Source organism: Microcebus murinus, chromosome 11, assembly GCF_040939455.1.
Source record: "Microcebus murinus isolate Inina chromosome 11, M.murinus_Inina_mat1.0, whole genome shotgun sequence".
Classification (NCBI taxonomy): Eukaryota; Metazoa; Chordata; class Mammalia; order Primates; family Cheirogaleidae; genus Microcebus; species Microcebus murinus.
Genome location: NC_134114.1, coordinates 24466501 through 24490048, shown reverse-complemented (window position 1 = coordinate 24490048; position 23548 = coordinate 24466501). Strand labels below are relative to the sequence as shown.

Sequence of the window (23548 nt, the reverse complement as noted above, 5' to 3'; positions counted from 1 at the left end):
TGGGCACTTGGGTTGTTTCCACATCTTTGCAATTGTGAATTGTGCTGCTGTAAACATTCAAGTGCAGATGTCTTTATTATGGAATGTCTTTTTTTTTCTTTGGGTAGATGCCTACTAGTGGGATTGCTGGATAAAATGGTATTTTTATTCTTAGCTCTTTGATGTATCTCCAGATTACTTTACACAGGGGTTGTACTAATTTGCAGTCCCACCAACATGGATTTTTGTTTGTTTGTTTTTGCTTTTTAGTGGAAGCTGATTTGCCAGGCCTTCTCGTTTGAAAAAGTTATGTTTTCTCTAAATATAGGAGGTAACTTTAGTTACTAGTAATTAGGTACCTACTCATCATCTTTTAAGTTCTGGTAGTTTTCAAGCCCTGAGTTTTACAAAGTAATGACAAAATGCAAAATGGTAGTTCTGGATCATTATTTTTTAAAAAAGCAAGCTCCCATTTTCTTTTAATTGTATATGTGTTTTCCTTTAAATTATTTAAATATAATAGCTGGGTTTTTTGTTTGTTTTGTTTTTATTTATTTTTATTTTTTTTTGAGACAGAGTCTCACTTTGTTGCACAGGCTAGAGTGAGTGCCATGGCATCAGCCTAGCTCACAGCAACCTCAAACTCCTGGGCTCAAGCAATCCGGCTGCCTCAGCCTCCCGAGTAGCTGGGACTACAGGCATGCGCCACCATGCCCGGCTAATTTTTTCTATATATATTAGTTGGCCAATTAATTTCTTTCTATTTATAGTAGAGATGGGGTCTCGCTCTTGCTCAGGCTGGTTTCAAACTCCTGACCTCGAGCAATCCGCCCGCCTCGGCCTCCCAGAGTGCTAGGATTACAGGCGTGAGCCACCGCGCCCGGCCTTGTTTTGTTTTTAGTGTAAAGGTCTTACTCTGTGACCCAGGCCTGAGTGCAGTGGCATCATCAAGCGATCCTCCTGCCTAGGACTACAGACATGCACCACTATGCCCAGCTAATTTTTAAATTTTTTTTAGAGACAGGGTCTCACTATGTTGCCCAGGGTGGTCTTGAACTCCTGGCCTCAAGCAGTTCTCCTGCCTCAACCTCCCAAAGAGCTGGGGTTACAGATGCCAGCTACCATGACTGGCCAATAGTAGCTGTTTGAAGCCCTTTTCTGCTATGTTGATCATCTCTGTCATTTCTGAGTCATGTCCGATTTGATTGACTTGTTTGCTGCTTAGTTTTGGGTCACATTTTCTTCTTTCCAAATTTAGTGAGTTATTTTTTTAAGTATGCTCAATACTGTGTCTGTTAAGTTGTTGAGTGCTGAATTTTGTGGTCTGTCTTTAAAGACTGCTGAATTTTATTTTGGTACGCAGCTGAGTTACTGGTGGATCAGCTTGTTTTTAATCTTTTTTAGGGCAGTTCTAGAGTGGACTTTAGGGCTAGTTTAGCCCCCTATTATTAAGGTGTGATTTTTCTGGGATCCATTCTGAATGTTCTGGGTGTTGAGTGAGGCCTTTCTAGTCAGGCTAGTTGACACTCAAATTTATCCCAGCTCTGTGTGAACTCTTAGAATTGTTACAACTTTCAACTTTCTGGTAGTTGTTCTTTGCCTAGCCTTGCATACTTTTTTACCTTAACACATGCAGCTTAATTTTCAGCCAGAGACTCAGGCACATTACACAGATCTCTAGACCTCTGTCTCTGCGTGGTTCTCTTTTCAGTACTCTGCCTTGCACATTCCACCTGCCTTAGCTGCCCTGAGCTCTGATCTCCACTGCCTTAACACAGTGTGACTGCTGTGTTCTGCGTAGGACCTGCCTTCCTGTTCTGCCGCTTGGACCTTGACTTTAGGTAGTAAGCTTGGGCAGTCATGGGGCTCACTTAGGTTTCTCTTAGGGGGTCTCAGTTCTGGGCTGCTTTTTGACCAGCATCTGAAAATAGTTGTTTCACATGTTTTATCCAGATTTCTATTATGGTGAGAGGGCAAGTCTAGGATTGATTAGTCTATCATAGCCTTCTGCTAATATTAAGTATGGTAAAATAATTGTCTATGGCCAGTTGAATGGTAATTTATTTTAAGACAGCACCTTAAGATTTATTTTAAAGTGGTGTTCTAGAACTTTCTGTGATGAAGAAAGTGTTCTATTCCTGTGCTGTCCAGTCAGTAGTCACTGACCACATATGCCTATTGTGTACTTGAAATGTGGTTAGTGCAACTGAAGAGTCGAATTTTTTTTAGTTAGTTTAGTTTTGTAATGGACAGTGCAGTTTAAGGTGTTAATGTCAGTATTATAAAATTCCAACTGTAAAGCCTTTTGCAGTTAGAAATGTGCCCATGGTTGATCTTTAACATGCTCTAATTTAGAAATACTGTAGTATTTTTTTTCAAATTATAAAAATAGTTATGTGTTCATTGGAACTTGTTGGGAAAATATAGAAAGTACCAAAAAAAAACCCCCAAAAACCAGTCCTGCATAATCCCAAAGACAACCAAGATTATATTTTGGTATGTTTCCTTCCAGTCTTCTACAAATAAAACAAAAATTTTAGTAAAAAATCATTTGGGTTTATTTTAAACATTTCTATCTCAAAAGGAAATGTGCATAGATGGTAGTATTAAAATTGTGGAAATTTTTGTCCTTCTAGAGAATTAGCTTTATATTGTTATCAAAGAATAGCATTGCCTAAACAGGCTTTCCTCGTTTTTATAGGCTATATATATTTAGTGGTTTCAAGAATAGTATATTAATTAGGAAGCTTTTTTCTTGTCTGTTTGTTGCAGATTGGTATTTAACAGAAGAGAATCTTCTTATTTTACTATTGGCTGCTTTTTGACAACAGCTGGAGGGAGGCTGAAACATAATTTAATATTGGCTCATTCACATAAGACTAAGGGTGACTGTGGTTTGAAGACTGCTTTCAGTTTAGTCTTCTGAGTGACTGCTGTGCCCAAGAATGTGCCAGGTGCTTAGAAGCCAGAGGCCTGGCCCTTAAAGGAGGTTCATGGTCTAGTCAGGGAGAAAAACATTATTGGATTTTTTTTTATTTTTTGGGTGAGGGGAGAACCCAATTTTACTGTGAATTTTAACAGCACAAAAATATTGCAAAATTAGCAGGTAATACCCATCATTCTAATTTCTGAAATTTTTGTGTAGGTGAGACGTGGAATCCATTAAAATTGCATTATCAGTTAAGAAACGTGCGGGAACGATTAGCTAAAAACCTGGTGGAAAAGGGCGTATTGACAACAGAGAAACAGAACTTCCTACTTTTTGACATGACAACACATCCCCTCACCAACAACAACATTAAGCAGCGCCTCATCAAGAAAGTACAAGAAGCTGTTCTTGACAAATGGGTGAATGACCCTCACCGCATGGACAAGCGCTTGCTGGCCCTCATTTATCTAGCCCATGCCTCGGATGTCCTGGAGAATGCTTTTGCTCCTCTTCTGGATGAGCAGTATGATTTAGCCACCAAGAGAGTGCGACAGCTCCTCGACTTAGACCCGGAAGTGGAATGTCTGAAGGCCAACACCAACGAAGTTCTGTGGGCCGTGGTGGCAGCGTTCACCAAGTAACTGCTCAGAATGAAATGCTCTCCTTTCCTGTGAACCAGTAGTTTTTCTTCTATTGACTTCTGGTTTTCTGCAATTTGTACTTTCCCACACTACAATTGGCTTTTGTTTTAAGAAATGGTGGGTGGCTTTTTCTTTTTTGTATGTATGCAGGATTCTGCTGGTACGAGAGGCCTTCCTCTTTCTGTTTTTAAAAAGTTTTACTGCCATATTGGCATTCCATTCCCTGTTTTCATTCTCACTGTACGTGTTTTGGGTTTCTGATATACTTTGACTTTCAAAGTACCTCCAGTCTCCTCACACATGCACAGCTTTTGGATTACCTCAGTTTGAGTTTTCCCACGTGTGCATGTATATCTAGCATTCTGCCTGTGATTCAGACAGAAGTCACAAAAAGGCCTTCAACTCACCAAAGGTAAATATCTGTATCTATTAGGACATTTTATACATAGACCTCAGTTGAGATGTATACTTAGCAAAATTATTTTTAAATTGAAACAGCACAGTAAATACTTAATATAAAATGCCCCGTGGATTTTGCTTCCCATGTAAATCTATTGTATTATTACTCTTGTTATAATTTTAACTATTAAATCATAAAGGTCCAATTGTTTCACAAAGCCAGTTTGGGATGGGCTGCATTCCAGTTATGCTGTATATAGTTTAATTATATATAAATTGCCCCTTCTTCTGGCCGCTCCTGCCCCCATCTTAGTATTTTGCAAGATTTAATTAGCTGTACACCTGGTGCCCCTCACTTGCTTCAGAAGTCATTGTTATTTGATGGCAAAATAGACCTCTCATTGAAGGAGAGAGAAAAGACGTGTATCTGATGGGTCCCAGATTTATTTGAGCTGTGCCATTCATGGTACTCTTTGCCTATGCATCTCCTCTTTGGATTTTTTTTTTTTTGGCCTTACTGTTTTTTAAATAATTTCTTTAGGGAAGAGGCTTGTGACCAGTACCAATCTTGAGTACAGTTTTTTTTTTTTTCTTCTGTCCACAGTAAATTAATGTCTGCTCTGAAATGTCATTTATCTATTTACACTTTCTTAGGGGGAAAAAAAAATCAAATGTCAGTCCTAGCAGATGTTGCATGTCAATGAGTAGTAAGTAATGACTACAACTCAGATGATTAAGAATTTTGTAATAGAAAGCTCTGCTATGTTTTAATTTTTTATATACAATTATGATAATTAGCATCATAAGCCTATAAATCTTTGCTTTTTAAAGTTTATTTTTACTATTTCTTTATCACTGTTTATCATACCACCATTGGTTTAATAATGTAAATAATATACATTGAACAAATTAAATGTCAAATTTTTGTTACCATGGTTCATATTAATAGTGGGGCTTTCAGGTGTTTAGAGTCTTTTTGTTAACATTCAATGCAAAAGTACTAGATGGTGTATAACGCTAGAGTTGAATTTTAAGGGATTCCTTAATATGTATACTATCTTTTTATCTGAAGTAATAAATAAACTATGATCTTGAAAGTGCCTGAATCAGAGCAAGCATGTCATTTGTATTTTTGTGTTCTCAAGTTTTCTTTCAACTGAAGTTTTACTTAGTATAACATCGTGATATTTTAATGCAGGGGTGGCAGACTTTTCCTTAAAGGGCCAGATAGTAGATATTTTAGGCTTTGTAAGCCACATATGGTGTCTGTTGCAACTCCTTAACTCCACTGAATGAAAACTGTCATAGACAATACAAAAAAATGGGCTAGGCTGTGTTCCAATAAGACTTTGTTTATAAAAACAGACAGCTGGCCATGGACTGTAGTTTCCCAGCCTCGGTTTTAATGCATGGAAAGAAGATTTTCTACCCATTAAAGTAACCTCCTTTACCTCCAAAAGTGACACTATTAGTGGTAATTAAGTATAGAAACTATTAAAGTTTCTTCCCATAAAATAGTACTATAAACTGTTAGCAATATACTAGAACTTCTTACCAGGTGAAAATTTACTGTTTTTTACTTGAAAAGATTTTAGAAGTAAAGGAATAGATGTTTCTAAGGTTTTCTTCACTTCAGCAGCAGCATTGACCTTCCCAAACATGGGGGAAAGGGCCTCACCTGAACTTCTATCATTGTTTCTTTCAGAGCACACATGAGCTATACCTGTGTGTAGACCTAACTTTAGTACATGTTTCTATATCGAGAGGAGAGGGAAAGTAGTGGCTGCTGGTGGTGGTATCTAGAACTCTTTCTCTTGTAGAATGTTGTTGCTTACAGTTGTCTTTAATGCAGGAATGATGTGACTCCATGGAAATAAAAATTCTCTGTGGTAGGTGGGAGCAGTATTTCCACAGGTTTATGCCACTTCAGTTAAAAACATTCAGATCCAAGAATCAGGCGGTGAATGTTTGTACTATAATAAAACTTAAATAGACATCTGTTGTGCAGAGAATTAGTAGTTGATGTTTCTTTTTGTCTTCTTTATGTTGTTTAATTGAGGAATGTTCCTTAACCTGATCTAGTAGCTTATTAAGTGCATGCTCTGTGCCTAGTTAAGTATTTCGTATCTCATTTTGACCTCCCCACATTCCACTTGCTATCTTCCCGTAGTGAAGTATGGGCTTAGAGTGGATGATGTGCCCAGTCTCACGTTACCTTGTGCGTGAGCAGCAGTGGCGGCACTCAGCTCAGTCGTGCCTTCCTTATCTGGGCACTCAGAGGGCTGCTGTTCTCAAACAGAGCATGCAGGCAGTTCTCATGGATGATGCAAAATAAGATTAAAGGACATCGTCCTTTATTCTAGTATCTTGGTATAGTTTATGTAAATTATCTTTTAGGGATGAAAGAGTTGACCAACTTCCATATGTTCGCAGAAGGTGGCAGCATTGTCAAGTGTCAATGGCCAAGAAAGCCCCCGGCCTGCTGGCACAGCATTGACCAGTGTGATCTCTGACTTAAGCCTTCCCATTGTAAACAGATAGGCACAATACTCCTCTTAAGGATAGCAAACCCTTGAATTTGGTCATCTCCCAGAAGAAAGGGAAAGAGGCTGGTGTCTGGTTCAGTGCAGCATAGAAGCGGTAAGTAAATAAGTAATGACACCCCGCCTGATGATGATGGTCTATGACAAGCATGGCTACTCTCGCCCCAGCAGCCTGGAAACCACCAGACACAAGTTTATGTAAGGTACTTTATGAAGTTTAACTTCCAACTATGACCTCTCCATCTTGTATTAGCTTATATTGTCAGATAATACTGCTCCATTTCACTTTCATCCAGATTGAGATGACCGGCAAACTGAGGTAGTTTCCAATTCGTTGCAGCCAATTGGGTCCCAGGATGGTATGCTTGGCTCTTGTAAGTTCTGCACAAATGTCTGATGTTCTTTAACAGCAGCAGTAAAGTGGTGGTATGAATGTTTAGAACCTTGAAAGCTATCTTTCAGAGGGGTAGGGATGGTAACATAGTTTAATTAAATAGATACCCACACTTTCTGAGCCTGTTGTTAGAATTATATAGTTGTTAACTCCTGGTAGAACAGTGGTATAATATTACTCTCACTAGCATCATTATACACTGATGTGCATTTTACTTTTTGCACTTATGTTGTGGGGAGCTTTCAGGATAAATACACATCATTTTTACTTTTTTGTTTGTTTTTTAAGAGACAAAGTCTTGCTATGTTGCCCAGGTTGGGGTGCAGTGGCTATTCACAGGTGAGATCATAGTGCATGGCAGCCTCGAACTCCTGGCTTCAAGCAGTCTTCCTGCCTCAGCCTCCAAGTAGCTGGGTCTACAGGCACATGCCACCTCACCTGGCTCACATCATTCTTTTGAATGGCTTCATTGTATAGTTACATCTTCCATTAATAGCTGTTTGGGTTATTTTCATGTTTTTCATTGTTATCAATGGTATTATATGTTTTTGTACATGTCTTTATATTTCTCTGATTTCTGTACGGGGAATTAATGGGAATGGATTTGCTAACTCAAAGAATATACCTTGAGAATGTAAAAAAGCCAAGTTGATTTCTAATATTTACATTAATTTACACTTCTACCAATAATGTGAATTATGCCCTAGCTGGCCTGGTAGTTATCATCAGTCCTGGTCTATTTTCATTATTGAGGGGTTGATTGTCATTTACTATCTTCATTGATAATTTGTATTTGAATTACCTATTCTTTTTCTGTGTCCATTTTTTCCTAATGGGTGTTGACCTTTTAATTTATGTATTGATTCACCAGGACTTAACCCTATGTCTGTGATGCAATTGGGTTTCCCAGTCTTTCAAGCTGTAATAGGTAAGTTTTTGTTTTACATTCAGAAAAGTGTACAGTGCAATGCCTGAGCATACAATCAGTTGAGACCTCATTTGTTCTAAAGAAATGTCTGCCTTGTTTTCGTTCCTTTTATGTTAGCAGCCTTGCTGTTCAATTCCTAGATCCTGTGATTTATTGGGATTGTGGATTGATATTTTAATTCTAATAACTTCTTCTTTATTAGCTATGATATTTCTATAAAGAGAAACTTCACTTTATCTACATTACCTTTTAGCATAGTTCATAGAGGGAAAGGTAGGGCAAATTCTCAGTTATTTATTTTTTCACCAATTTTCAAAGTAGAGTCAGTTCCCTGGCACCCTCCAAAGATGAGTAATGAGTTTTTTTTAAAAACGTTATGAACTTGTGGAAATATCCTATTTATTTATTTATTTATTTATTTATTTATTTATTTATTTATTTATTATTTATTTATTTATTTGAGACAGAGTCTCGCTTTGTTGTCCAGGCTAGAGTGAGTGCCCTGGCGTCAGCCTAGCTCACAGCAACCTCAAACTCCTGGGCTCGAGCGATCCTTCTGCCTCAGCCTCCCGAGTAGCTGGGACTACAGGCATGCGCCACCATGCCCGGCTAATTTTTTATATATATATATCAGTTGGCCAATTAATTTCTTTCTATTTATAGTAGAGACGGGGTCTCGCTCTTGCTCAGGCTGGTTTTGAACTCCTGACCTTGAGCAATCCGCCCGCCTCGGCCTCCCAGAGAGCTAGGATTACAAGCGTGAGCCACCGCGCCCGGCCTTATTTATTTATTTTTAATGGGCAATGTGTATATTGATGGGATACAATGTGATGTTTTGATCTATGTAGACATTGTAGAAAGATTCAGTCAAGCTAATTAACATTTATTGCCTCACCAACTTACTGTTTTGTGGCAAAAACATTAAAAATCTATTCTTCCAGCAATTTTTAAATATACATTTTTATTTACTCTGGTCACCATGTAGTGTATTGATCATGAAAAATTATTCCTCCAGTCTGAGACTTGTACCCTTTGATCAACAGCTTCCTTTCCCCCATCCTTCCTCTCCTAAGCCTCTGATAACCGTTTTTCTACCGTTTCTATGAGATTGAATTTTCAGATTCTACTTATAAGTAAGGTCATATTGTACTTGTCTTTTGTGCCTGACTTTTCACTTAGCATAGTAGGACAAAAATTGTTTTGATCTGCTACAGTTGCTATCCTTATTAATGCTCAAAGTGTCCTATCTTCGGCCAGTGGAATCCTCTTCAAAGATCGTGTTTGACACAATTTGTCTTTGATAAACTCCAGGTATGGTAAGATATTTCAGGTTTGTTTTGTAATTTGCCATATTTAGAATCATCCGTTTCTCCAAAAAGCCACGGTGTGTGTTTTTTAGCATGAAATGGTGTTTCAAGACTAATTTGGGCTTTCAATATACTTATAATGCCTTGATCATTGCTTCTGGGGAGAATTGTGTGTTTGTGTGGTGTATGTATGTGTGTATAAAAAAATAAAGTACCTCAGTTCTGGAGGTGACTGGTGGTGATGGTTATATAACATCAGTATGCTTAATTCACTGAACTTTACATTTAAAAATGGTTAAAATGGTAAATTTTGTGTGTATTTTGTCATAATAAAAAAAGGAAGCAAAGTGCTGTATGAGTTTACTCTGATACTTCAGATTCAAATTTAGAATTGATAGTGTTTTTCTGTCTTCTGGCTTAAAGCTATATTTCCACTTTTTCATATTGAGATTCCTGGCTCTCAAGGAAATTGATGGTAAATTAAAATATCACAATTATTAAATATTCATTTGCTTTCTCTCACACATGATGATCTCAAAATAACAATATCAGCACAACACCAGCAATATACTTAAAGAATTTTGAGTTTTGGATCCTATTTCCTGTAGTTTCTCCTCGGTGTGGGGTTCTGAGAGTTCATAGCCTGCATCAGCCCTTGCCTCTTTCATTACAGACTTCACACCCTTGCCCACTGAGAGGGTGAAAACGTCCATGTCCTGCTGCTGCTATCCAGTTGGTCCTCTGAGCTTTCGTGATGATTATGGTGGGGTCATTCGGATGCCCTGTTGCTTCCTTCTACTTCCTTTGTACAGATCATGATACCAAATTGGCCCCAGTGGTGGTAGTGGTTTGTCCCCACCCACCTGTATATTTTGTGGTTTGTGGGGGTACCTTTGTATGTAGTTTTGTTGTGGATATTTACAGTGTTTTTTCTGTATCATTTGTGTGTGTGTTTCCTGGATACGTTGGGGGAAGGTATGGGAGATGATAAAACTATGCCATTCTTCTCGCCATATTGCTTGGATCTCCTGGGATAGCCCCCAGTGGTTTTTTAGTTTGTATGTAACCTGGTTAAATTATGAATCTGTTGCCTTATAGATTCTTAAGAGCCTGTTCACTTTGTGACTAAAACATGTTTAGCTTTTGTGGATCATTTCTGGTTTTTTGTTTTCCTTTTTTTTTTTTATCTCTTTGACCCCTCTGGAGCTTTGTTTTGATGTCAAGGATTTGGTTGCAATGATCTAGCTTTTTTATCCCCCAAAATACTTTAGTGAATAATTTGGTTTTTTGCTGATGTAAAATGCCCCCCTTTTCTTTGAATTCAGAATTACTATATATATTAGGGTTTTTGTTCCAGTGGTTTGCCTGTCTAGTTCTATAGCAGAGGAGTCAACATTTTAATTATAATGGCTTTCATAGTAACTCCCTCTTATTGTGCTGCTTTTTCAAAATTCTTCTGGCTACGTTTACACGTTTGTCTTAACAGATAGACTTTAATTTTGTCTGGTTAAAGTTTTTTTGAGTTATACTTCAAGTCATCCTTTATGTCTCTTCATAGTCTTTGCTACGAATAAATTTTTTTTTTTTTTTTTTTTTTTGAGACAGAGTCTCGGTTTGTTGTCCAGGCTAGAGTGAGTGCCGTGGCGTCAGCCTAGCTCACAGCAACCTCAAACTCCTGGGCTCGAGCGATCCTTCTGCCTCAGCCTCCCGAGTAGCTGGGACTACAGGCATGCGCCACCATGCCCGGCTAATTTTTTATATATATATCAGTTGGCCAATTAATTTCTTTCTATTTATAGTAGAGACGGGGTCTCGCTCTTGCTCAGGCTGGTTTTGAACTCCTGACCTTGAGCGATCCGCCCGCCTCGGCCTCCCAAGAGCTAGGATTACAGGCGTGAGCCACCGCACCCGGCCATGAATAAATTTTTAATATTAATAGTTTTTCAACCAGAGTTTTTGTGTTTATGTGTACCCAACTTTGGCATGGGCAAATCCTGATACTTTTGCTTTTTGCTTACTATTTATCTTTCTAAAATTTTATCTGATTGCATTGGCTTATGCCTCAGAACATTATTATTCAACCTCAATAGTAATAGTGAGCATCTTGTGCAAGTGTGCGCATTCCTGACTTTAATAGGAATGCTTCTGGAGTTCCTCCATTTGAGCATAATGCAGGCTTTACAAAAGTGTCTGTTGACATCTTTCCCAATAATTCTTTTTCTTTTGTCCCATTAATATAATGAACTACAATTATAGATTTCTTAATTTCAAACTGTTCATGTATTCCTAGAATAAGGCTAAATTTTTATATGAAAAAATTTTTCAGACCTGACAACTAAAATTTTAACTAGAAAGTGATTCTATTATAACATCAGTTTGTTTTCCTTAATGTGCTGCTGCATTCTATTGGCTTACATTTAATCAGTTTAGTTCATCCTTTAGGACAAGAGAGGGAAGTTGGGTATCAGCTGATTTTAATCTTTATTGAGATACTTAGCTGTTTGGGGATCAGGAGGGTTTGTGGAGTGATGGTGGCTGTGGCCTTATGGGGCAGTGTGAGCTGGGACAGCTAATCTCTACTGAATCAGTTAATTGCAGTATCCTATCTGGGGGGAGCTCCCCTCAGATCAGATTATTCCTTGCCTGTTACTTCTCTGACCTGCTTAGATTGACCACCAGATACCTGGGAAAATGAAAATGATTCTCCCTTTTCAACCTCACCTTCCCGACCATTCAGAGGCATGAAGATGACTCCAGATGTATCCTGCTTCTTAAAGGGTTCACCTTGTCCTGTATTCTCCAAGTTAATGACTTCAGTGAAGTTCTTCAAAACTTTCATGTCACCTGTGCTTTTGAGAGAAATGTATCCTATTTCATTGTTCTTCCTTCAGTTTGGTCTTAGGTTTTATTATACATGGTATGTAGTTTTCCAGATTCATAGACTGGGTTTGTGGCTATTTCTGTATTAAAACTAGAGTTTCCCTCTTTGTTCATTTTACAGACAGGGTTTCCAGGAGGGGAGGTAAGCAAACATGTACTCGCTCTACCCAAGTAGGGGCAGGCTGAGCCAGGCAGTGCTTTTGTATCCTGAGGGAGCCTGTGATGTAGCATGGGGCCAATTGAGGTTGGAAACTGCATTTACAGCAGCGTCATTCTGTGTGGTGGTGGTATTTTCTCTAGGAATTAGGAGTATAGGAACCAAGATGCTGGCTAGTTGGAAGGATCCAGGATTGGCTGGTAAGACAGGACAGTGGGGCAAGGGATCAAGCCTATGGGCAGGACAGAGATTGCCAAGCTCTACCCTGGGGTTCTAGTCTGAATAGAGAAAGGGAACATCTGGTAGGGAGAAAATTGACAGCTGTTGAGGGATTTAGAGAGCTTATAGAAACTGGAGACAGGAAGTAGTGGGAGAAAGTGACCAGGAAGTTGTGGTAAAAGAGTGAGATGTTTAATTGTAAGATTTTAGAGGTGGAACAGTTTTGGATGATGTCAAACTTCTGAGCATGGTATGGAAAAGAACAGCTAACTTGAGTTCTATTGCCTTTGTACCTCTCACCCATTTAGTAATAATAAGCATTTATCTTGACATTACTCTATATAAAGGCAGAACAATGAAAAAAAAAGTAGTAAGCAGAGTGTTTATTTTTTTAAAATTACTTAAAAAAGGTTGTTTACAGAGATGTGGATTTACATAACTTGGCGACATTTTTTAAAATGTACAGGCTATTTTATTATTGCACTTACTCTTTAATATATAAGGCATTTTATTTTACATAAATAAAGGATAATGTATAATATCATACAACAGGTGTGGTGCCAACTGAATCAACTGTCAAATTCAATGAGATGTGAGGGAGAGGATGGAAATGAAACCCAGCCTACTTCAATCTTCACGGTATATTCTTGCAACTATGATTTACATGTTAGAACACATATTTACCCCCATAGCTTATTGTGAATGAGTGACCAGTTTACAAAAAAAAAAAAAAAGAACAATAATGACAGTTTTAGTAGGACAATACCATTAGTGTTCACTTCAGGAAGTGTGGGAATTTATTAGACTAATTAGAAATACTAGTCATGCCTTGAACACTTAAGACAAATAAATAGCATTCTATCTCAGGGTCAAAGATAGTTTAGCTTTTGCTTCTTCCCCTTAAATTCCAACTGGTGGCCAGGGAACCCTTCTGGCAAGATCTAGCAGAAATGGCAGATGACTTTAACAGGTATAGTAAGCCAGAGGTCTACCCTTATACTCCCTTTATAAGAGGATCAAGGGCTCTCAGAAGGAGACCATTTATTCCATTGCTCCACATTGATCTGGAAATTCCTGTCTGCTCACACAGAACTGGGCATTTCTTATTAGTAGGCATAGCTGTAAGAGTGGAGGCAAAAAATGGTTTTCAGTGTTGACTTCAAATAGTCTCTTGTCATTTAGGCAAGAAAGCATAAACCATGAAACTGACCGTAGAGACTTAAAAAAACAAGCTAGCATGCACCTTGCACTGACTTCCTATAGTATCCTACCTGTAATTGTAGTGAAAAGTAGAAGCTAAATCAGACCTTTCTAGCTAACTGCTGTACTACATTCTCCTTTGTATAACCTGTTGAAAAATGAGAAATCTCGGCTCAGACAAGCCAGATATTTCAGTCCCATCTGAGGGATCTCTCTAGGCTGACTCCACAGATGCTTAGTGGGATTGGTCACTCAGAAAATGATGTAGAAGGGTGACGGTTCAAGCACCTGCATGATCTGGGGGTCACAGCCATAGACCCAAGCTGTGGGTTTAAAGAAATATCTCCAACATAAAATCTTAGTGTAATCATGTGTGCAGGTATGACAAATGCAATCTCCACCCGTATTCCCAGGACTCAGCAAGTTGGTCTGTGCTACCTGAAAATTTCGGTTGTAACTACATAGTTCTGCTCCTTTACCTCGACAGTCACTCACCCTGTTTTCTTCTTCCTCCTCCTGACATTTTGATAAAGCTGGTGAGGGTTGGGATTTATAAGGTACAGTACGAGGGAAGAAAAGCCTCGTTCACCTTGTGATAGTGAACAGAATGGCTACTATGCAGATCGTGCTTCGAAAGGAGCAGCAGCCAGGGTGAGCTTCACTAGCAGCATGACTCACAACAGTCTTCTGCAGGAAAACATTTTTGGCAAAAGCAAGAATTTGCAAAACAAGAACAGCAAAAACTCCAGTCAGTGCAGTTATGTCATTACACCAGGTCAAGAAAAGAGATCCAATGCTTAGATTTCTTAAACATGTTGGGAAAGAGGAAAAAACCAAAGTCCCCTAAAAGGATTATTTTTTAAGCTTCTCTATTTGGATTGTAAATATAATGCCTACGTTTATAAATACAAGGACAATTAAAAAGATACTTGATTTCTGAAAATTTAATGGTTGGAGTGCATAATATATAGAATGGAAATCCAATGACTGCTATTTTTGCCTGTTCTTGTGGTGATTAGTCTTGAAGTCAAGCACTTTTGAAAACTAGATGTAAGGTGCTTTCAGATCTGGAACTTTCTGCTCCTTGTAAGCAGCAAAGCTCACGGCTATTTAGTACAGTTTATCAGAAGTGCTATTCCGTAAAACAGCCTTATGACTTACACTTTTATAGATAGGAAATGATCAACGCATCATGGTGATCGATAACCCATTGAGTTGAACTCTGTATACATTACACTCAAAAAATATTACTTTCTGTATTTTGCTTTTTCATTTTCAGATAATTCCTGAGCTTAGCCTAACAATTAGGTCATAATTCATTTTAAATCTCATTCTATTTTCAGGGTAACATATATAGACCTACAGCTCCTCCTTTTATTGAATGTGCCTAAAAGCACTGTCATATACTTATAAAATTATATAAAACTATAGTCCTTTTAGCTGTAACATTAGTGTTACCCTCAGACTTTGTTAGTTCCCTAATCACCAGGATTAGGAATAGTTTGGAGAGCTGGCAAGAGGGATGCAAAGGTCTAGCTAAATATTTCAAATGAAGAAGGGCATGTCACATCATGTATCCCCATCGGCAAACATAAAAGGTGGGGGACAGGCACTGGAACGAAAGGAACTCCTCCTGGCCCGAGTGATGCAGGCAGGAGGCTTCCAGAGTTCAACTTCATTGCTGTTGCACATACGATAGGTCAGGCTACATGTGTAAGTGTAAACTTGGAGATTTTTATAGTCCTTGTCTATACCAATGTTTGTTTCAAGAACTCACTGTGTAAAGAATTCATTCTGATTTGCTGAAGAAAGCAGGGAACTGATGATAAAAGGAGATTCTTGTTAAAATTCATGAAGAATTCCTATGCTTTCTAATTACTAACTGCACAGGTCCTTCTGGAACAGACTTCATAATATTCCAGGCATCGAAGTGCATGAGCCCAACCAAGGGTTTCCCATTAATAGCAAGAATTTCATCTCCAGCTTCTATTATTCCAGCTTGTTCAGCTGCACCACCTATGAGAAGAAATATGGAATATTGGCTTGGCATTTTCATAGTATTCAAAAAAATTGCAAGTAAACCGAAAGCTTGAGAAAAATCTCTGAATGACATATATGCCCATATTGTTAGGATAGGATAATATTTATTAAACAAGACATAAGCATGTATCCATAAAAATAAATTCAGCTCTAACCCCCCCAAATACAAGCAAGATAAAAATAAACAACTGACAAGGGGAAGATATTTTCAATATATTTGATCAACAGAGGGTTACTATCCAGACTAAAGAACTACAAATCAACAATACAAAATAGAAAGTTTGTCAAAGGAAATCAACAGCTAAAATCCAAATAGCCAGTAAATGCAGGAAAACAGGTTCAACTTGTGTTAACAGATATTGGCTGATAAATGTGAGTTCTGAGAATATGCTCATCAGTGACTGTGGCTATTACTTACAAAGCTTAACACAGTTTTACATTATAGCTTCATCGAGCTTCGAAAAAAATGGAAGTGTAAGCCCTCCATTTACTTTCTTGCACATGTATGTCTAAAACACACTGAAGAAGAAATGCACGCTATGGGAGGCATCTTATGGAAAAAAGAGAATTGAAAAAATTTCTAAGTATGAAAATAAAAATTCTCAGAAATCTTAATTAGATCTCAAAAGACTGAACAGATATCTATTTCATCCTAAATTTCTTAAATATTTTATATACATGTAATTACAATTGATTATAAAAATTGATAAAATACAACCTAGAGGAAATCTAACACACCCAACACAAAAACATTTTATGATAATGGTTAGAGGCAGATGCTATCATTAGGAGAGAGACCTCACCAATATCAACTCTGTGGTGTGAGTAGTAAAGAGAATGATTTAGTCCCAGTCATTGCTTTCTTAAGATGCACATTTTTGGAAGGACCAAAGCACTGCTGTCTAACATAACCAGTTATACTTGTATTAACATATATACCCAATGTCCTGTTCTAGAATAGTAACTAAAGGCCCCAAAAGCAGGCTACACAAAACAAAAGAATTTTGTGAGTGTTCACCTGGGCCTAAGGGCATTGGGGGTTCCAACCAAAAACAGAGGGAGCACTCAGAAGGAGCAATCAGACTGGGTTTTGGTCTCACGTCTGTGACGTAAGGCAATTTGCAAATTTCTCTAAACTTTAGTTTTCTCATTAGGTTGTTGGAATGAATGAATGAGATAAAGTCCTTTAGGAGACAGACAGTGTTGTGCAGAACAGAGGTGGTGCCAGCTTTTAGACTCACTACATTTTTACACGAGAGAGGGAAAAAACTCGTTTCAATCACTGTTGTTTTGGAGTTTCCAGTACACGAGGCCAAAATGAATCCTAACTGATTTGAGCAGGGTATGTCTCTTTCCACTTACTGATGCATGTATTTAATGTCCTTTAGAAAGCTTTTATGCTTTTTCCCAAAAAAGGTCTTGCATAACTTTCGTTTGACATATTCTTAAGTCCTTTACAGTTGTTATAATGAAATGGTGTCATACTGCATTTGGGTTTTTTCATTCCGCACTGTGTTTGAGCCTGGTCTCTGTTAACATATAGAGAGATTTAATTTATTCCTTCAACTGCTATTTGGGTTTTCTTTTTATGATATATTTTATATATCATTGTGCTACAAATAGAAATTTAAATTGTTTCATAGCTTTTTATGTTTTCATAGCATTTTAGTAAGCACTGCTAAAATTTTCCCCAGAGATGAACGAATATATATTTGTACCAGAAAGAATGAGTGCTTTCCTTAGTCCACATCCTTGCCAACACATCATATGAAACTTATTTTTGACCAACTCAATAGATTAAAATAAATTTAAGTTTGAGCATCTTTCTGTGTTTCTTGGCCATTTAGGTTTTAATTTAAGTCAATTTTCTATTGTTTCCTTTGCCTAAATACTTATAAATTTTGTCTTTTTCTTTTGAGACAGAGTCTCACTTTGTTGCCCAGGCTAGAGTGAGTGCCATGGCGTCAGCCTAGCTCACAGCAACCTCAAACTCCTGGGCTCAAGCAATCCTCCTGCCTCAGCCTCCCGAGTAGCTGGGACTACAGGCATGTGCCACCATGCCCGGCTAATTTTTTCTATATATATGTTAGTTAGCCAATTAATTTCTTTCTATTTATAGTAGAGACGGGGTCTCGCTCTTGCTCAGGCTGGTTTCGAACTCCTGACCTTGAGCAATCCGCCCGCCTCGGCCTCCCAGAGTGCTAGGATTACAGGCGTGAGCCACTGTGCCCGGCCTAATTTTGTCTTTTTCTTACTATAGTTCTTTATATATGCCAGATATAACCCTTTGTTGATCACATATATTATAAATATCTACTAGTCAGTCACTTACCTTTTTATACTTACGAATTTTTTTGCCATAAACATTTTATTTTTTAAGAATATGTATTTTTCTGTTATCAAACACATTTTAAGATAATGGTTATTGCTAACATTCAGGAAATTCTGTTGATCTCTGAATTCATCAGTCTTCATGAACTATCTATATTGGCTTGACTCTTAGGTTTTTTCCAGAAAGAACATAATTTGCTAATAATGAGAAATTATGTTCCGATGTTTCTAATTTTTATACCTCTTATCTTCTTGGTTTATTTATTGCTTACTTATTTGGTAAAATGATGAGAAACATTTGAGAAGCGATCCAGACCTATAACTGTACTAGTGACAATGTACACTGCTGCCTCATACAGGAACTTAAAAAACTATTTTCAGGCAAGGTGCGGTGGCTCACACGTATAATCCTAGCACTTTGGGAGGCTGAAGTGGGAGGATCGCCTGAGCTCAGGAGTTTGAGATCAGTCTGAGCAAGAATAAAACCCTGTCTCTACTAAAAATAGAAAAAAATTAGCTGGGCATTGTGGCACATGCCTGTCCCAGCTACTCGGGAGGCTGAAGCAGGATTGCTTGACACCAGGAATTTGAGGTTGCAGTGAGCTATGATGATAACCAGTGCACTCTACTGGGGGTGACCAAGTGAGATACCATCTCAAAAAAAACAAAACAAAAAAATCCCTATTTTCTAATTTTTTTCATGGATAAAATCCCTGACCTTTAAGAAATCTTTAGGGATAGTGATATTTAATTTATTATTCAGAGATTTATTTTTTTTTATTAGTCTTAGGTTAAAAATCAGTATTTCTGCTGCTTGAGCTAAAAGGCACAAGAAAACAAAATGAGCAGAAAACTGATACCCATGAAATTTTATGTATAAATATGAGGTAAGAAGATAAAATGTCTGGATAAGCTCTAAGTCTATACAAAGTAACTAGACTCAATCGTCTCCAAAAAGTAGAGGGAGGGGTAATAAAATGCTAGGCTAGTCTGTGGAACAGATGCTTCTCTCTCCACCTCCTCTATTTCTGTAGCAGTTTTCATGGATTTCTGACCAGAAGCTAGAGACAAGGGCCAAGAAGTTATCCAGGACATGGTCTCTCTGCTTTGCTGGATGCAGAGCTGGAGGATGTTCATCTCTCCTGGGGCTCCTTCTCCACGTTAGAGCTGCAAGTACAGTGGGATCCTCTAGCCTTGCCCCCAGCTGATCTCACCCCTGGGTGCTGCTTTAGCCAGCAGTCCTTTGGCTTACAGGCCGTGGACACTTTTGGCTGTGTGCTTCTTGGCCTGCAGAAGCTACATGTCCTGTGATTGACTATGGAGACATCAACTCCAGCTCTCTTCATGAATATCTTAAAATACCTTCAATTTAGATATCACTCTTGAATGTTAGTTTAGCTAGGTATAATGTTTTAAGCTGACTTGAGAATTTCCCCTCAATTCTCTGAAGGTGCTATTCTGTCATCTTCAGGCATTCATACTGCCAGTCTGATTATAGTACCGTGTGAACAATCTGTGAATTTTCTGTAGCTTTTTAGATTTTCTTTTTATGTTTTGAAACTTTGTTATATCAAGAGTTACAGTTTTATAAAATTCAGCCTGTTTTGCCCTTGATGAGTTTTCTCAGTTCTGGAAAATTCTTAGTCATCAATTCTCCAAATATTTCCTATCTTTCATTCTGTTTTTGCCTTCTGGAACTCTTTATCCCTTATCACCCCCTTCTGTAATTTTTATCTTTCTCTGTGATGCCATAAACAATGGTTTCTTCTGTTCTATTTTTTTTTTTTTTTACAAATCTGTCTTCATATGGACTTAGTCCACTTTTTAATTTTATCCATTAACTTTTAAAATATATTTGACTCCATTTTCACTAATGGGGGTGTGTGTGCTCCCCCCCCCCCAGGAGGCAGGGTCTTGCTTTGTTGCCCAGGCTGTTATTCAACTCCCAGGCTCAAGGGATCCTCCTGCCTCAGCCTCCTGAGTAGCTGGGACTACTGGCTGGGGCCACTGTGCCCGGCTTGCCTTTTTTTTTTTATTTCGGCATATTATGGGGCTACAGATTTTAAGGTTTCAATAAATGCCCATCCCCCCCCCCCCGGCTTGCCTTTTGACTTTTTACATACATGTATGCTCCTTTTGAATACCCTCTTGGTATTATTTCAGAGATAATATTCCTGCCTTTATTTTTAAGGGACTCTCCTATTTATTGGGTCTGCTGGCAGTGGATGTCCTCCTGCACCCTTTGAGGGTTGGCTCTTGTGAGTGCTCTTGCAGTTGAGCTGCTTCATGCCTGCCTGAGCTTGGCTCCCTGTTCTACTGCTCTGTCAACTTGGCCAGTTATAGCTTACTGAATCTGAGGTTTTCTCTCTACCCTGGCCCCATAAATTCAGACGTCATACATAGCGCAGCAGACCTGACTCCTGCTTGCCCACAGGGCCATGAACAGGCAGCCTGTCCCTGGCTGCTACCCGACAGCAAAGCAGAGAGCAAGTCCCGGGCCTCTGCATCGTAAGATGCCTGGTTCCCGTCGCCCACAGGGTACTCGGCTCCTGCCCCAGCGTGGGCACTGAAGGCCCAGCCTCCAGTGCACATGCATTCCTCACTCTGTACCTCCTCTGGGCCACAGGGCTGCAGCCCTGCTTCCCACCACTAGGAGCTGCATTTCCACTTTTCATCTATGGAGATTTTTTTTCAAAGCACAGCTCTCCATTAAAACAATTTTTTTTCCTATTAATACTGTGTGTCAGGAGAGAAAAGAAACTGTGGAATTATGTAATTACAGATATATACCACAAGGTCGTTAACTAGGTGGTCATTTTAAAAAAACAACAATCCTTAGCTGAGAATTGACCTCATTACTTTATGACCTAATTATTATTCTGTTACATTCTCTAACTTTAAGTGGGTTTCTGATCTATCTGTAATGATATATTGATATTGTTGGTATAACTGTATTATTAATATAATTGGTACAACTATACAGATTCTTAACATAAGAGATTTTTGAAAACTGGCCAAGATCATAAAATGCATTATTCAAGTTGATGAAGAGACTTCTATTTACCAACCTTTTCAATAGCGTCTACCTCCTGTCTTACTTTCTTGCAGATGTCAGTGAGCTCTTAGCTGCTATTCTTTTTTTTTTTTTTTTTGAGACAGGGTCTCACTTTGTTGCCCAGGCTAGAGTCAGTGCCGTGGCATCAACCTAGCTCACAGAAACCTCAAACTCCTGGGCTCAAGCAATCCTCCTGCCTCAGCTTCCCAAGTAGCTGGGACTACAGGCATGTACCACCATGCCCTGCTAATTTTTTCTATATATATTAGTTGGCCAATTAATTTCTTTCAATTTATAGTAGAGACGGGGTCTCGCTCTTGCTCAGGCTGGTTTTGAACTCCTGACCTCGAGCAATCCGCCTGCCCTGGCCTCCCAGAGAGCTAGGATTACAGGCGTGAGCCACCATGCCCGGCCTTACCTGCTATTAAGTGCTTCTGACTGGCAAGTCGGAGGCCATTACCTAGCTTGGCTGTTCATGTCAATAACAGCAGTATCACGTGAGAACACAGATGGAACATGGAGTGAGGGGCTGGGGCTGGGTGTGAGCCTGGTTCTGCCACTTACAGCTGTGTGCCCTGAGGTGGCACCTTAACTCTTCTGTGGCTCAATCTCCCCTTTTGTAAAACAGGGATGATGGTACCTATGTCAATAGCGTTGTCATGGGGACACTCTACACGTCTAAAACAACAGGGCCGACACACTTAAACCCTGTATGTCATTTTAGATTTTTTAAACAAAATTTGATTTCCAAATGGAAGGCACTAATTTTTCATTGAGACATACATGGAAAGAAAACAGGTAATCCAAAGCTGAGTCTTCTAGGGCATTACCTTTGTATACTCTTTTAATGACCAGGGGCCCGTCGCCAGACACAGACGATTTTCCTCCGTCCAGACTCAGTCCCAGCCCAGCTGAGGTCTTCAGCACTTCAACGCACAGAGCATCGTGTACAGCCACGCTTCTCCCTGCAGCAGTGGTGTTCGTTAAGATACGAGTGACAGGGTTGTTCATCGCACCATCTGTCCACGTTCCCCCAAATGCACTGCTTCATGCACCATGTACTCCTGGCACCCTCCAGTCTCATCTAGCTTGAGGTGCTTACAACATTTGGTCCCAGAATAAGGGCTGCTCCCCCAGCTTGGGAGCTGCACTCCTAGCTGTGTTCCTGCTGTCCCTGCGTGCTTTGTTCTTCTGGGCATTTTCTGCAAGCACTGGAGAGCGCTTTTACGCCCAACCAGACATCCCCAGAAAACAAACTGCTCTTGTGAAGCCACGCACAGGTAGTGCACATCTCAGTGAAGACTGAAGTCACACTTGGGGAATCAAATTCGATTGCCTGCCAACCCTGGTTACCAGTGACAGGGGAGTATCACCCTCTGGTACTAGAAGTTGGCAGCACCAAAATGCCCAGCCTCGAGTGAGACTGTTAAAATTGACTCCAGAGCTCCCCGGGAGCCTGCAGAGCTTCCCTCCTTCCCCTTCCCCCCACTCGTGCTCCTGCGAGGGGAAACCCTGCCTCCGGGTGTGGCTGTCCTCACTGTGCACGCGCGGGCTGCCGCCACTGGCATCTTGCTCCACTGTGGGGAGGAGCGTTTCCATGGAGACGTGTGCTCCACAGCGACTCACTCGCGCACTGGTGCTCGTCTGGCTGGGGTCTGAATGGGGATCGTACACTTGCTTTTTATTTCCTTATGGAAATAAGGAAGGCTAAGGATGTCAGGGCTAAGTGCAAGGTGCACTGAGTTGATTAGTAGGCAGAGGAAGCACCACAGGTGGATTACACCGTCCACTTAATGTATTCGTTAGGGCTGAGACCAAGCTAGCATCATCACACAGAAAGGCCAGGCCACTACTGTGGTTTAAAGAAGGCCATTCTACACGGTCTCGAGGACATTTACTAACACTGGGATCAGCAGGATTTTTCAGCAAGTTACTTAACTTGCTGTTAAACAGGAAAACGGGCCTATTACAGGGGCCTCAACCCTGGTTACCTACTGGAATCACCTTGGACAAGAAGTATTTCTCATTTGTTCAGTGGAGTCAGAGCCATCTTGAGCAAAGCCTTGCTCAGGCCACAACAAAGGTGAGCGGCGCAAAGGAATTCAGCTACCCGTGACTTTAGCAGGGAGAGATGCCGGCCCCTACTAGAGGGCAGTGCCCCGCCCTGAACTTCTGTGGGCTCTGCTCTGTCCCCTAGATTAGAGAGCGCCACTGCTCCCGAGCGAGCGCGGTGGCGGGGGACGCCCCAGCAGCCTGCAGTCCGCGTCTGAGGGCAGCAGCCGGCCAACCTGTTTCTGAGCCTCTTCTAGAGAGCTCTTCACGCTTGACTAAGGCTGCAGTCTCTGTTTTCAAACTCAAAACACTTTTGCCCCCTCTTCTAAAACAGGACAGCATACCGACCTTGATAGTTCCCAAGGGTAAATCTTGGTTCTGGAATTTCTCCTGCAACACTGACTCCCCCATCACAAGCTTTCTGTTTTGCTTACCAGTGCTTAGAGGAGCTGTCATGCAGTTATTTTAAATCTTCAACAGGATGGCTTAAACTA

The 23548-nt window shown here is 39.7% G+C and overlaps 2 protein-coding genes across 6 annotated transcripts in view; one reads left to right on the top strand and one right to left on the bottom strand.

Moving 5' to 3' along the window:
* The window catches only part of GOLPH3 (golgi phosphoprotein 3), a 45742-nt gene extending 40688 nt beyond the window's left edge, over positions 1 to 5054 (top strand). For both annotated transcript variants that reach the window (XM_012738444.2, XM_012738443.2), the window contains one exon: positions 3125 to 5054. In XM_012738444.2, coding sequence (XP_012593898.1) covers positions 3125 to 3549 — 425 coding nt within the window. In that variant the 3' untranslated portion in view covers positions 3550 to 5054. The remainder of the gene's footprint in view (positions 1 to 3124) is intronic.
* A 7691-nt stretch (positions 5055 to 12745) lies between these two features.
* The window catches only part of PDZD2 (PDZ domain containing 2), a 369690-nt gene continuing 358887 nt past the window's right edge, over positions 12746 to 23548 (bottom strand). For all 4 annotated transcript variants that reach the window (XM_012738435.3, XM_076007958.1, XM_012738438.3 and 1 more), the window contains 2 exons: positions 21833 to 21967; positions 12746 to 15592 (listed from right to left, as the gene is read on the bottom strand). In XM_012738435.3, coding sequence (XP_012593889.2) covers positions 15426 to 15592; positions 21833 to 21967 — 302 coding nt within the window. In that variant the 3' untranslated portion in view covers positions 12746 to 15425. The remainder of the gene's footprint in view (positions 15593 to 21832; positions 21968 to 23548) is intronic.